The 14,001-nt window shown below is 45.9% G+C and overlaps 2 protein-coding genes across 2 annotated transcripts; both read left to right on the plus strand.

Annotated features, from left to right (window-relative positions):
• The first annotated feature begins 1,213 nt into the window (after window positions 1-1,213).
• On the plus strand, window positions 1,214-4,811 carry LOC130490356 (olfactory receptor 11G2-like). Its single transcript, XM_056864183.1, has 2 exons — window positions 1,214-2,143; window positions 4,776-4,811. Exons 1-2 carry the CDS (start codon window positions 1,214-1,216, stop codon window positions 4,809-4,811), a joined length of 966 nt encoding a protein of 321 aa, XP_056720161.1.
• Window positions 4,812-7,785: 2,974 nt separating this feature from the next.
• LOC130490357 (olfactory receptor 11G2-like) lies at window positions 7,786-8,748 on the plus strand. The gene has a single exon (XM_056864184.1). The coding sequence runs from the start codon at window positions 7,786-7,788 to the stop codon at window positions 8,746-8,748; it is 963 nt and encodes a 320-aa protein (XP_056720162.1).
• The last annotated feature ends 5,253 nt before the right edge of the window (window positions 8,749-14,001 follow it).

The raw sequence follows: 14,001 nt of genomic DNA on the forward strand, positions 1-14,001 counted from the left end.
CATTTTGGAGGTCATCCTTCTTCTCTTTGGAAAAGCTTCAGCTGATTAAAAAATATGCTATGATCCAGATCTGGAAAAGAAAACAAGTTGTATGCCTTGGAAAATTGTATAGCCTAGAGACTTTCCATATACTTGATACTCCTAGAGAGTGACTAACTTTGTGTGTGTATATATTTTTGTAGTTGTATTTTTTGTGGCACATTGTGTTTTATACAAGACTTCTCACACAATATATGTTTAGCTCACATTTTTATAACCATTGGAGTTGTTACAGTACCTGGAGGTTGGCAACGCTACTCAGAACCCAGCTCCACACCGGTACTATAATCCATTTGATTGAAGATAATGGTCCATACACAGCTCAGGAAAACAACAATTACCTGTGGGAATTGCCTGTGTTTCATTTTGACAGAAGGGAGCAGCTATTCTCCAGTGACAGCTTGTTTCAGTGAGTAATGATATTGCCCTTGAGGGACAGAGCCACCAAATATCTAACACATGCACTACAGGTTGGGTTGACACAGAGACACGCGCTTTCTTCCCATCAAGCCCACCATTCTCACAACAGCGCACCCTAAAGAGATACAAGAAATAGCTTGTGGTATGCCATCCTATGAATGGAGCAGGACTTTGAATCTGGTGAGGTACAGACAAAGGAACCATATCCAAGGTATTTATGGGGAAAGGGGGTACTGGGGTCCCTATACCTGGGAAGGAAACGGTGTTCGTGCAAGCTGCCACAAACTCAGATTTCACTCCCCAAAAGCAGGTACTGAATTCACTCTGACCAGCATTTAAATGAACTCCCTGCCCCAGGGTGTGGTGATGGCAGCCAACTTGGAAGGCTTGAAGAGGGGAGTGGACTTGTTCGCGGAGGAGAGGGCTAGTCATGGCTACTAGTAAAAAAGGGATACTAGTCATGATGCAGACCTATTATCTCCAGGATCAGAGGAGCAGGCCTATTATATGAGGTGCTGTGGAACACAGGCAGGATAATGCTGCTGCTGCAGTCGTCTTGTTTGTGGGGCTTCCTAGAGCCCCCTGGTTGGCCACTGTGTGAACAGACTGCTGGACTTGATGGGCCTTGGTCTGATCCAGCAGGGTCTTTCTTAAGTTCTTATGTACTCCAGGCAAGATTTGTCTGTGCCTTTTTCTCCTTCAGTGAAACCAGATGTTGATGAATCTTGCTTACGGCATATCCTGGAGATTCCAGATGGAGTTAGCCAACAAGACTGGGGTACAGGAGTTCGTTTTGCTAGGATTTGAAGCCCTACAGCAGAAGCGGATTCTGCTCCTCATCTTTTTCATCGTCCTCTACGTCCTCACTTTGGCTGAGAACATCACCATCATCACGGTGGTACTGCTGGACCCCCACTTGTCCCAGCTTCCCATGTACATCCTGCTGGGCAACTTCTCCTGGCTAGAGATGTGTTACGTGACAACCACAGTGCCCCGCATGCTCTTTGACTTGGCGTCCCCTCAGGGGATCATCTCCTTCGGAGACTGTTTCCTCCAGTACTATCTTTTGTTCTCCTTGGGCTCCACTGAAGACTTTTACCTTTCAGCCATGGCCTTGGACAGGTATTTGGCCATCTGCTACCCACTACGCTACCCACAGATTATGTCCCCAAATTTCTGCTATGCCCTGGTGGCTAGTTGCTGGGTGCTTGGTTTCCTGTGGCAGATTTTGCCAGTGGTTTTGATCTCCAAGTTATCTTTCTGTGGCCCCAACGTCATTGACCATTTTTTGTGTGATCCTGGGCCAATTTTGTCCTTGGCCTGCCCTCCAGTAGGAAAGATTCCCCTCATTTGTCAAATTGTTGCAGATACAGTGGTCATTCTAGGCAATTTCTTCTTTGTGGTCCTGTCCTACAGTGCTGTGATCCTTACCCTGTTGAAAACCTCTAGCCAAGGCAGCCGGATGAAGGCATTTTCTACCATATTTTTTCACTTAGTGGTGGTGACCCTTTTCTATGGCCCTGTCGCAGCAATGTATGTAATTCCAGGTGGGGAAAGACATTCAGAGGTCACTAAGGCCGTAACCCTTTTCTACTCTGCCATCACACCCTTTCTCAACCCCTTGATCTACTGCCTGAGGAACGATCAGGTGAAGGAGGCCCTGAGAAGGCTGCAGAGGAGAAAGGTGAGTTGGTTGAGGAGAAAGGAAACAGAATAATAGGGGGAGGGTATAGAAGGAATTCCTTTGAAATGTGGTGTTGGAGGAGAGTGTTATGGATACCCTGGACCGCCAAAAAAACAAATCAGTGGGTTTTAGATCAAATCAAGCCTGAACTAACCCTAGAAGCTAAAATGACTAAACTGAGGCTGTCGTACTTTGGACATATTATGAGAAGACAAGAGTCACTGGAAAAGACAATCATGCTAGGAAAAATTGAAGGCAGCAGGAAAAGAGGAAGACCCAACAAGAGATGGATTGACTCTAGAAAGGAAGCCACAGCCCTCAATTTGCAAGATCTGAGCAAGGCTCTTGTAGGTTATCCGGGCTGTGTAACCGTGGTCTTGGAATTTTCTTTCCTGACGTTTCGCCAGCAACTGTGGCAGGCATCTTCAGAGTAGTAACACTGAAGGACAGTGTCTCTCAGTGTCAAGGATGTAGGAAGAGTAATATATAGTCAGAAAGGGGTTGGGTTTGAGCTGAGTATTGTCCTGCAAAAGTAATGTGCTAATCATTGTCCTGTAAGTATCAAGATAATGTGCTAATGAGGATAAGGCTTGGCTTCCTGTTCTGAAAACCTCCAGACTAACAAAGACAACATTCAACAATAGCCATGCAGATTAGCTTTGGATTACACACATTAACAGATCACTTCAGGATACAATGGTTCCATATTAACATACCATATCCTCATTAGCACATTATCTTGATACTTACAGGACAATGATTAGCACATTACTTTTGCAGGACAATACTCAGCTCAAACCCAACCCCTTTCTGACTATATATTACTCTTCCTACACCCTTGACACTGAGAGACACTGTCCTTCAGTGTTACTACTCTGAAGATGCCTGCCACAGCTGCTGGCGAAACGTCAGGAAAGAAAATTCCAAGACCACGGTTACACAGCCCGGATAACCTACAAGAACCAATGAACTCTGACCGTGAAAGCCTTCGACAATATTCTGAGCAAGGCTGTTAAGGATAGGACACTTTGGAGGACTTTCATTCATAGGGTCGCCATGAGTCGGAAACGACTTGACTGCACTTACACACACATGGAAGGAAATAAAAGCAAAACAGCAAACAAAAAAAGACAGAAAGGATAAGGTCAGGGACATGGGGAGAGCCAGGAGCAATAGCATGACTTCACTTCTGGGGGGGAACTGGAAGTGACATCATGCCTTTCTAGGAATTGCTGGAAACTCTACGGTAAAACTATACACTCAGGAAGGACCTTAACAGTTGCTTTGCATCCTCCCAGAACTGTTTTTTTCTCACTTTAATAACCATAGGGACATCAGGGCGACATTTCAATAGAGAGGACAGGACTGTGGGCTATACTGCTAATATTTATGATCTGCTGCTATGTTATTATCTTACTCTGACAATTATATTTCTGCATGTGCAGTACCATTTCTACCATTTCTTGCATTGTTTAACATGTCATGTAGAATACTTATGCCTTGTTTCAGATTTCTGCAAGCCTAGTCCTATGCCATTGTTTATTACATCGATCGTGCCATCGATTGTACTGATTTACCTGATGTAAACCACCTTCAGTCTCAGAGAGAAAGGTGGACTGTAAATAACATAAAATAAAAATAAATAAAGCAATGTAAACTCCAAATATTATTTGTCCTGATTGTATATGTCTTCTGATTTTGGGAAAGGATTGTTGGGGGAGGGAGTATATAAGTGATGGGGAGAGGACCACAGTTTGGAATCTGCCTTGAATGCAAAGTATTACAGGTTCAGTCCCCAGCGTCTTCAGCTAGGGTTGTCAACCCTGTCTTGGAAAATTCCTAGAGATTTGTGGGGGGGGTGCCTGGGGAAAAGAGACCGTAGGGATCTCCAACTAGTACCTGGAGGTTGCCAGCCCTAATTTTAAGGACAATAAGGAAGCAGGTGGGAGGGGGTGGGGGCAGCCTGAGTTGGTAAGGCACTGCCCCATTTGCCCGATTGGACCAGCCTCCACCAATTGCCCATCACTTTGGCTGGATGATTCCCAAGTCGAGTTAGGGTTGCCAACCTCCAGGTGATGGCTGGAGATCTCTTGCTATTACAACTGATCTCCAGCCAATAGAGATCAGTTCCCCTGGAGAAAATGGCCACTTTGGCAATTGGACTCTATGGCATTGAAGTCCCTCCCCTCTCCAAACCCCGCCCTCCTCAGGTTCTGCCCCCAAAATTTCCCACCGGTGGCAAAGAGGGACCTGGCAACCCTAAGCCTAGTATAGCAGGAAAGGGGGGGGAAGATGCCCACACTGTGCATAACTATATATCATGTCCTCCCACACACATGTATTTTTTCTAGACCAAAAAGTGCCAAATGCTTCAGCCCTTCTTCAACAAACCAAATCAACTGTATTAGTATATCTGATTGCTCAAAATAATCCAGAGAGAAAACTCAGGAAAATGATTGTGTGAGGAAGTTGTGTTTGTTTCCTCGCAGCAGAGGGAGGCAGCTAGTTTTGGTAGAGAACTCCTTACTGATGGGTGATGCTGTTCTTGAGGGAGAGGGTCCCATGGGCACCCAAAGGTTTATCAGAAACATTCAGACTTTGATATCCACTCATGATCCCTTGTTCTTTATAGCTAGCCCATCACACGGAGCACCAATGCTACCGCTAGCCTCCTTAGTAAGGTTACGGGGAAGACACGATAGAGTTCGGACAGAAGATTTCTGGCAACCTTTCCACTGGATGGAGCAGCACTTTCATAGCCATTGAGGTACAGTAATGGGAACAATTACAGAAGGCAAAGGAGGCTGAGGGAGGAACTTGAATGGACAACAGAGTCTGGAAAAAGCATTTGGGCTTCTTGAAGGAAATTACAAGGGTTTATAATAAAACCGTGGCTAGAAAGAGAGATTCCAGCTAGTAAAACGGAGGGATCGTGAGATATTCCAGGATTCTCAGATGCATCCATAATTTTTACTTAATCGTAAGTCAAAGTGCTTTCCTCTGACTAGACTTTGAAAATTCCAGTTTCATTCAAAGATGTATGGACACTGTTGTATCATTGTCTATGTTACTGGAAGTTGGAGTCTCTAAAAAATATGTGCGGAGGTCTGTGCCTGCCCCTGAGGAGGCTCTCTCATTCAGTACACTGAACATTCCCCTTGCAGAACCCTTCACTCTCAGAAATGCAAAGGATACGTATATAATGTATCTTTTAAAAAAAGAATTATTGATTTTGTGCATCTTCTGATGGACCAAAAGAGGCCACAAACCTCCAACATGTGAGAATGGTTTATTACAGCATGTAGGAGAGTAATCTTTACTAGATTTAGGAATGACTGTTGCTATCTTTGGAGAGATTGCAACGTGGCATAGCCCAGTCTTGTTGGCTCTTGGAAGTTAAGCTGGGTCGGTACTTGGATGGGAGACCACCAGGGAAGGCTCTGCAGAGGAGGACAACGGCAAACCACCTCTGCTTCTCAGTTGTCTTGAAAGCCCCTTGCCGGGGTCACCATAAATCGGTTGCAACTTAGAGGCACTTGCTTACGCACATTGCTGTCTTGCAGTATTGGGTCTGATCCCTTCTTGCATAACTTTATTCACTGGAGTGGTCCCATGTGCTATGAGGAGTTCATGTTTTTCATTAAACCACCATGGTGACCCTTATTTCTGCTTCTCTGTTTGTGCCTGGGTTTCAGTGCATGTATTTTGGCCATGTGATGCCAGCGTGGTGTAGTGGTTTAGAGGGGTGGTTTGGAGCAGTGGACTCTGATCCGGCGAACTGGGTTTGATTCCCCACTCCTCCACATGAGCGGTGGACTCTAATCTGGTGAACTGGGTTGGTTTCCCCACTCCTACACAGGAAGCCATCTGGGTGACCTTGGGCTAGTCACAGTTCTCTTAGAGCTCTCTCAGCCCCACCTACCTCACAGGGTGCCTGTTGTGGGGAGGGGAAGGGAAGGTAATTGTAAGTAGTTTGATTCTTCCTTAAGTGGTAAAGAAAAACCAACTCTTCTTCTTCTTCTCCTCCTCCTTCTCCTTCTTTCTTACTCATGCGGTTCATTCCTGCCACCCTCCACAACCTCTTTCCCACAGGTTCAGGGTTACAGGTAGGTCAGGTAGTCACACATCTACCCAGCCCCCTTTAATAATTGCCCCTCACTCAGAAGCTGCACAGAGCTATTGAGGTTGGGGACTCAGATGCTGTGCTCATTTTACACCTAGTGTTAATCCAGCCACAAGTTACATTAAACACCCCAGCCATTTCATGCTGACTTCCACACAATTAGTTTCTTCCAACAAGTTATGGATATTTATGAAAATATAAATGATACAGACGTGATCTGCTTTTCAGATCCTCCAGTTTTGACCACATAAGTGTTTACTGTATGTACTGTTTAAGCCCCTCGCTTCATTCTAACTGGCAAGTGCAAGATATATAGCAGTACTAGCAATGCTACTAGCTAAATGCCTCTTTGAGAAATCAGTTGATTCGAGACTGCTGGTACTACATAGGAGAGAATTGTTTCCTGAAATGTAGTGGTTGGCTGGGTTTTCACATTTTAAATCTCTCTCTTGAGTGACTGCATTTCAGTACAAGGGATCTGGTCATCTTGTCATTCTAATGGATTTTGGGGTGGGGCCGAGGCTCAGCGGTAGAGCATCTGCTTGGCATGCAGAAGGTCCCAGGTTCAATCCCCGGCACCTCCAGTTGATAGGAGCAGGTGGTAGATGATACGAAAGACCTCCACTTGAGACCCTTGACAGCCACTGCCACTCTTGAGTAGACAATACTGGTCTTTAGGGACCTAATGTTCTGAATCGGTATAAGGCAGCTTCATGTCTGTGTCTTTACGTGTGAGGTCATTTCTCCCGCTGCACCACTTCAGCCTGCTTTTCCTCTACCACAGTTACTGTGGCGGTCATTAAATGCTTTCTAAAATCTGCAGCATCTGCAGGCTCACCAGAATTGCCTTTGACAATTATTTGGCAGATAATAATAAAAATAAATAACCATTGACTTTTTTTACCAGTGAGGTTTGGAGCATAAATCTTTGGCGGCCATCTCCTAGCAGTAATGCCACTCCTACCCTATACAGAAGATGGTGTTACTCAAAGTGCATGTTTTGCAATTAGGTTTACATTTCATAATTTATAAGTAGAAGAAGAAGAGTTGGTTTTTATGTGCCAACTTTCTCTACCACTTAAGGAAGAATCAAACTGGCTGACTATCACCTTCCCTTCCCCTCCCCACAGCAGACACCCTGTGAGGTGGGTGAGAGAGCTGAGAGAGCTGTGACTAGCCAAGGTCACCCAGCTGGCTTCATGTGTAGGAGTGGGGAAATAAATCCAGTTCACCAAATTAGTCTCTGCCGCTCATGTGGAGGAGTGGGGAATCAAACCCGGTTCTCCTGATCAGAGTCCACCCCTCCAAACCACCGCTCCTAACCACTAAACCATGCTGGGTCTCTTTCTGAACTCAGAGGAACAGTACCTTCTGATGAATAATTGAACGTGATCTGAAACATGGACTGGGCCCTCCCTAACTAAATGGCATATCTCTTTAGCATTCGTCTTTCTATGGATGCAGATAGCCAGAAACAACAATATATTGTATGCAATGATAATTCTGTCTCTAATTCCAGATGGAGTTGGCCAATGGGACCGCAGTTCAGGAATTCATTTTGGTGGGATTTGACGTCGGGCGGCAGCAACGACTCCTGCTCCTTGGCTTTTTCACTCTTCTCTACTTGCTCGCCATGGCTGAGAACATAACCATCATCGCGCTGGTACATCTCGACACCCACTTGTACCGGCATCCCATGTACATCCTGCTGAGAAACTTCTCCTGGTTGGAGATCTGTTACGTGAGCACCACTGTGCCCCGGTTGCTCTTTGACCTGGCATCATCCCACAAGATCATCTCCTTCAGTTCCTGTTTCCTCCAGTTTTACATCTTCTTTTCTCTCGGCAGTACTGAGTGCTTCTTCCTCTCTTCCATGGCCTTGGATAGGTACTTGGCCATCTGCCACTCACTGCGCTATCCACAAGTAATGTCCCCAAATTTCTGCTTTGCCCTGGTAACTGGTTGTTGGGTCCTTGGCTTCGTGACATACATTGTCCCAGTGACATTGATCTCCAAGTTGTCGTTCTGTGGCCCCAACATCATTGACCATTTCTTGTGCGATCCTGGGCCAATTCTGGCTTTGGCTTGCCCTCCACTACCAAATGCTCCCCTCATTAGTCTGATTTTCATGGATGTTGTGGTGATCGTCGGCAATATGTTGTTTGTTATTCTGTCCTACGGTGCTGTGATCGTCACACTGATGAAAAACTCTCACCAAGGCAGTCGGTTGAAGTCCTTCTCCACCATATCATTTCACCTAATGGTGGTGACCCTTTTCTATGGCCCTGCAGCAGGGTTATATGTAATGCCAAATGGAAAAATTGATTCAAATGTCATTAAGGTGGTAACAGTCTTCTACACTTCGGGAACACCCTTCCTTAACCCCATGATTTACTGCCTGAGGAATGATCAGGTGAAGAATGCACTAGTTAGGTTGTGGAGAAGAAAGACAATATTTTTGAAGAGAAAGGTGACGGTGTAAAAGGGATGGTTTCAGGTGGGTAGCCATGTTGGTCTGACATAGAAAAACAACATTTGAGACCAATAGCACCTTAAAGACCAACAATATTTCCAGGGTATAAACTTTCCAGAGTCAAAGTTCCCTTCTGAGAGCCAGTGTGGTGTAGTGTTTAACAGCGGTGATTAGGACAGGTGGACTCTGATCTGGAGAACCAGGTTCGATTCCCCACTCCTCCACACGAATGGCGGACACTAATCTGGTGAACCGGGTAGATTTCCCCACAACCCACTCCTACCTATAAGGCCAGCTGGGTGACCTTGGGCCAGTCACACCCTCTCAGCCCCACCTACCTCACAGGGTGTCTGTTGTGGCAAGCAGAAGGGGAAGGGAAGCTAATTGTAAACCAGCTTGATTTTCCCTTAAGTGGTAGAGAAAGTCGGCATATAAAAACCAACTCTTCATCTAACAACACACATTTGATTCTCAAAATCTCATAGCCTGGAAATATTGTTGGTTTTTAAGGTGCTTCTGGACTCAAATGTAAAAAGAAGGAAAGGAAGAGAAGATTTTTTAAAAAAAATCCCTGAGGTTCCTGTCAGAGATGTAACTAAAGTATTCGCCATTGGACAAACAGGATACCTTTCCCTGATCAGTGTTTCTTGGATTGTTCAAGCAGACACCCCAAAATCAGTCTGGTTATGGAGGGTCATGGAAGAACATGTCATTTTCCTGGCAAGCTAGAGACCAAGTCAAGGATGTTCTCTTTGTGAAATGAAATACAAGGACACAACATTTTAAATCTATGTTAAGCAGATCACTTTGAAGTATACATACTGTAATACATAAAATGAAATTAATTATCTGTTCTTTTTTATGACCATCACAATGGTATGATTTTCATGTGCTCCATATAATGCAATCAAAATAATGCCATGCAACAGTCGAGTGTTAATTTTTTTCTACTATTAGGCTTGCCAGGTCCCTCTTTGCCAACAGTAGGAGATTTTGGGGGCAGAATCTGAGGAGGGCAGGGTTTAGGGAGGGGAGGGACTTTAATGCCATAGAGTCCAATGGCCAAAGCGGCCATTTTCTCCAGGGGAAGTGATCTCTATTGGCTGGAGATCAGTTGTAACAGCAGGAGATCTCCAGTTAATTTCTAGAGGTTGGCAACCCTATCTATAACTATACAGTCTAGTTATACACAAAGGCAATAGAGTTACAGTGATGTCCAAACTCCCGCTGGGACCTGGCTTTGCAAACCAACCAATTGTCCACAAATTAGGGAGGAAAGCATCATTTTCTGAGTCCAAAATACTATGCCATCATGCTTCCAACAACATTGTTGATAACACGGTGGTATCTAAGTTAGTCTCTAAGTCTAATTGCCACCCTGGTGCCCTGAATGTCCCATGATACATCCTTTCCTTTACACATACCTGAAGAGAGCAATGGAGAAATCTCAAGGGATCTCTGAACAGGAATTCCCTCCAACTACATTTCCCAAGCTCCTTTGTGTCTAGTCATTGCAGTCTTCAAGGCTCTGGGGGTGGTGATAGGATGAAGGTGGACTAGGTGGAAGAGTGACCCAATTTTGTGAAGCATTTTTTTAAGAGAAATTGTGCTGTTTTCATAAAGCCACTGAGCAATATGACAAGACATATTTGAATTGATGACAGTATTATTATTAGCATTGGGACCATTGTTAATTTATTGTGTGTGTGTGAGTGTGTGTGTGAGAGAGAGAGCTCTTCATGAAGAATGTGACTATTCACTGACCACCTGAGTGCTCACCTATCCCTTGAACTAAAAGATTAGTGTAACATTGGTTTGTACTTCAATGATCTTGAGAAAGCCTTTGACAAGGTAGAGAGGCCACTGGTGAGTTCTGAAAGGCTTTGGCTTGTATCCTACCTCCCTATTCAATTAAGGCTGCAGACGTTCTTCCTTCAGCTTAAGCAGACTTCCTTCAATAGAAATAACTCTTTGCCAGAAGAAGGGCTACTTTTGTCAGAGAAAGGCTCTGTGTAGGGCTGTTTAAAAAAAAATTGGTATAGTTCGGCTTCGGCAAAATTCGGCCTGTTTTTATTCGGGCCGTGCCGAAGTCCGAACTCTCCTGCTTCGGATCCCCGGAAATTCGGGGGGATCCGGAGTTCGGGGAAAATTCGGCACCCCGCGTGCCTTCAGGGGGATTCCCTGAAGGAGCGCGGGGGGGCCTTTAAACAATCCCCTCTGCGCTGTCTGCGCAGGCAGCGCAGAGGGGTTTAAAGACCCCTGCCCCCCCTCCCGGGACTCCCGGGAAGGCAGGCGGGGGGCTGTCAAGCTCCTCTGCGCTCTCTGCACAGAGAGTGCAGAGGGGTTTGAAGACCCCCCGCGCGCCTCCAGGGAGCTTCCCTGGAGGAGCGCGAGGGGGTCTTCAAACAGATCTGCGCCTCCCAGCTGGGAGGCACAGATCTATTTAAAGGGCCCGCTGCGCGCCTCCAGGGAAGCTCCCTGGAGGCACGCGGGGGGGGGGGGTCTTCAAACAGATCTGCGCCTCCTGGCCGGGTCTTCAAACAGATCTGCGCTGTCTGCGCAGGCAGCGCAGAGGGTTTCCAGACCCCCCACCCAGCCGTGCCAGGACTCCCGGCAGGGCTGGCAGGGGGCCCTTTAAACAGATCTGCGCCTCCCAGCTGGGAGGCGCAGACCTGTTTAAAAGGCCCCCTCCCCGCACCTTCATGGAAGCCCCGTGAAGGCGCGGGCTGGCGAATCTGCCGAATTTATTCACCGAACCCCCAAATTCAGCAAATTCGGCTCCCCCGTTTCCGCCTTTTTTGAGTTTGGTTCGTCTGAACCGAAAAACAGCCGAATCAGAGGAAATTCGGCTGTTTTTTGGTTCGGCCTGAACCGAATCAACAGCCCTAGCTCTGTGCATGCGTGTGAGAGAGTTTCTTGAAGAATAAGTCATTATTCACTGACCACATGAGTACTCACCTAACCCTTAAACTAAAATTATTAGGCTGGACAAAGGCTTCAAACTTCACTGAGCAGAGTGAATGCTCACAGCATTTTTCTAGTCAAGCACCGGGTCATTACTAACTCATGGGGTGACATCACATCACGATGTTTACTAGGTTTACTATGGTTACGGGGTGGTTTGCTGTTGCCTTCCCCAGTTGTCTACACTTTACCCCCAGTGAGCTGGGTTCTCATTATTATTATAAATAAATAAATAAATTTGCTCGGTGAAGTGGTAGGATGAGGGTATGTTCCACCCTACCATATGCAGGGAGGGATTCTTGCTATGATACTGTGACAGTGCTCCTTCCCTTGGGAGGAGCTATAAAGGACAGGGCCATTCTCATTTTGTGAATGGGATCTCGTTCTGTCTCCCATCCACAGAATAATATCATCCATAACCAACCCATGCTACAAAGTACATTTCATTGCTCTTAATGACCAATGTGTAACAATACACAGAATTAATGGAAATAACTGTTCCCTGTGACTTGAAAGGCTTTAAGAAGGGAGTGGGCATGTTCATGGAGGAAAGGGGTATTCATGGCTACTAGTTAAAATAAATACTGGTGATGATGCATACCTATTCTCTCAGGATCAGAGGAGCATGCCCATTATATTAGGTGCTGTGGAACACAGGCAGGATGGTGCTGCTGCAGCCATCTTGTTTGGGGGCTTCCTAGAGGCACCCGGATGGCCACTGTGTGAACAGACTGGTGGACTTGATGGGCCTGGGTCTGATCCTGCAGGGCTTTTCTTATGTTTTTATGTTCTGATGACTTTTACATGATACCATTTTTGGATCATTATGTGGACTCTCTGATTTTACATTGAGTGCATAATGTACGTAGTTTGTTAAGTGCAGCATGTTGATTTCTGTCAAAGAGATATAGTAACATACACACTTTTCCCATTCTGTGTTTACTTCGCTTTAGAGCAACCTGCTTTGCCCACAGAGGTGTCAAGTTTCGCTAACTAAGTACCTGGAGGTTGGCAACCCTACTCAGAACCCAGCTCTTCACTATAATACATTTGATTGCAAATAATGGTCCATACACAGTTCAGGAAAACAACAGTTACCTGTGGAAATTGCCAGTGTTTCATTATGACAGAAGGGAGCAGCCTGTCTCCAAAGAGAGATAGTTTCAGTGAGTAATGATATTGCCCTTGAGGGACAGAGCCACCAAATATCTAACACCGGCATTACAGGTTGGGTTGACACACAGATACACTTTCTTCCCATCAAGCCCACCATTCTCACAACAGCACACCCTAAAGAGATACAAGAAATAGCAGGACTTTGAATCTGCTGAGGTACAGACAATGGAACCATATCCAAGGTATTTATGGAGAAAGGGGGTACTGGGGTCCCTGTACCTGGGAAGGAAACGGTGTTCGTGCAAGCTGCCACAAACTCAGATTTCACTCCCCAAAAGCAGGTGCTGAATTCACTCAAGCCTCTTCACTCTGACCAGCGTTTAGGTGAACTCCCTGCCCCAGGGTGCGCTGATGGCTGCCAACTTGGAGACTTGAAGAGGGGAGTGGACATGTTAATGGAGGAGAGGGCTATCCATGGCTACTAGTAAAAAAGGGATACTAGTCATGATGCAGACCTATTCTCTCCAGGATCAGAGGAGCAGGCCTATTATATGAGGTGCTGTGGAACACAGGCAGGATAATGCTGCAGTTGTCTTATTTGTGTGCTTCCTAGAGGCCCCTGGTTGGCCACTGCGTGAACAGACTGCTGGACTTGATGGGCCTTGGTCTGATCCAGCAGGGTCTTTCTTAAGTTCTTATGTACTCCAGGCAAGATTTGTCTTTGCCTGTTTCTCCTTCAGTGAAACCAGATGTTGATAAATCTTGCTTACGGCATATCCTGGTGATTCTGTTCTATGATTCCAGATGGAGTTAGCCAACAAGACTGGGGTGCAGGAATTCGTTTTGCTAGGATTTGGAGCCCTACACCAGAAACGGATTCTGCTCCTCACCATTCTCACCATTCTCTACGTCCTCACTTTGGCTGAGAACCTCAACAGAGGGAGGAAGCTAGTTTCCGAAGAGATGACTTACTGATGGATGATAATGTTCTTGAGGGAGAGGGGTCCCATGGGCCCCCAAAGGTTTATCAGAGACATTCAGACTTTGATATTCACTCATGACCCCTTGCTCTTTATAGCTAGCCCATCACACAAGAGCACCAATGCTACCGCTAGGCTCCTTAGGAAGATTATGGGAAGACACGATAGACATCCTCCCTCCCAGTTCTGACAGAAGATTTCT

This window comes from Euleptes europaea, chromosome 18, assembly GCF_029931775.1.
Source record: "Euleptes europaea isolate rEulEur1 chromosome 18, rEulEur1.hap1, whole genome shotgun sequence".
In the NCBI taxonomy this organism is placed as follows: Eukaryota; Metazoa; Chordata; class Lepidosauria; order Squamata; family Sphaerodactylidae; genus Euleptes; species Euleptes europaea.

Excerpts from the sequence above, each read along its gene's own strand:
- LOC130490356 (XM_056864183.1), top strand. The coding sequence starts at position 1,214 with ATGGAGTTAGCCAACAAGACTGGGGTACAGGAGTTCGTTTTGCTAGGA. Across the intron at positions 2,144-4,775 it reads GAAGGCTGCAGAGGAGAAAG|CTAGCCCATCACACGGAGCA; the intron begins GTGAGTTGGTTG and ends TGTTCTTTATAG.
- LOC130490357 (XM_056864184.1), top strand. The coding sequence starts at position 7,786 with ATGGAGTTGGCCAATGGGACCGCAGTTCAGGAATTCATTTTGGTGGGA.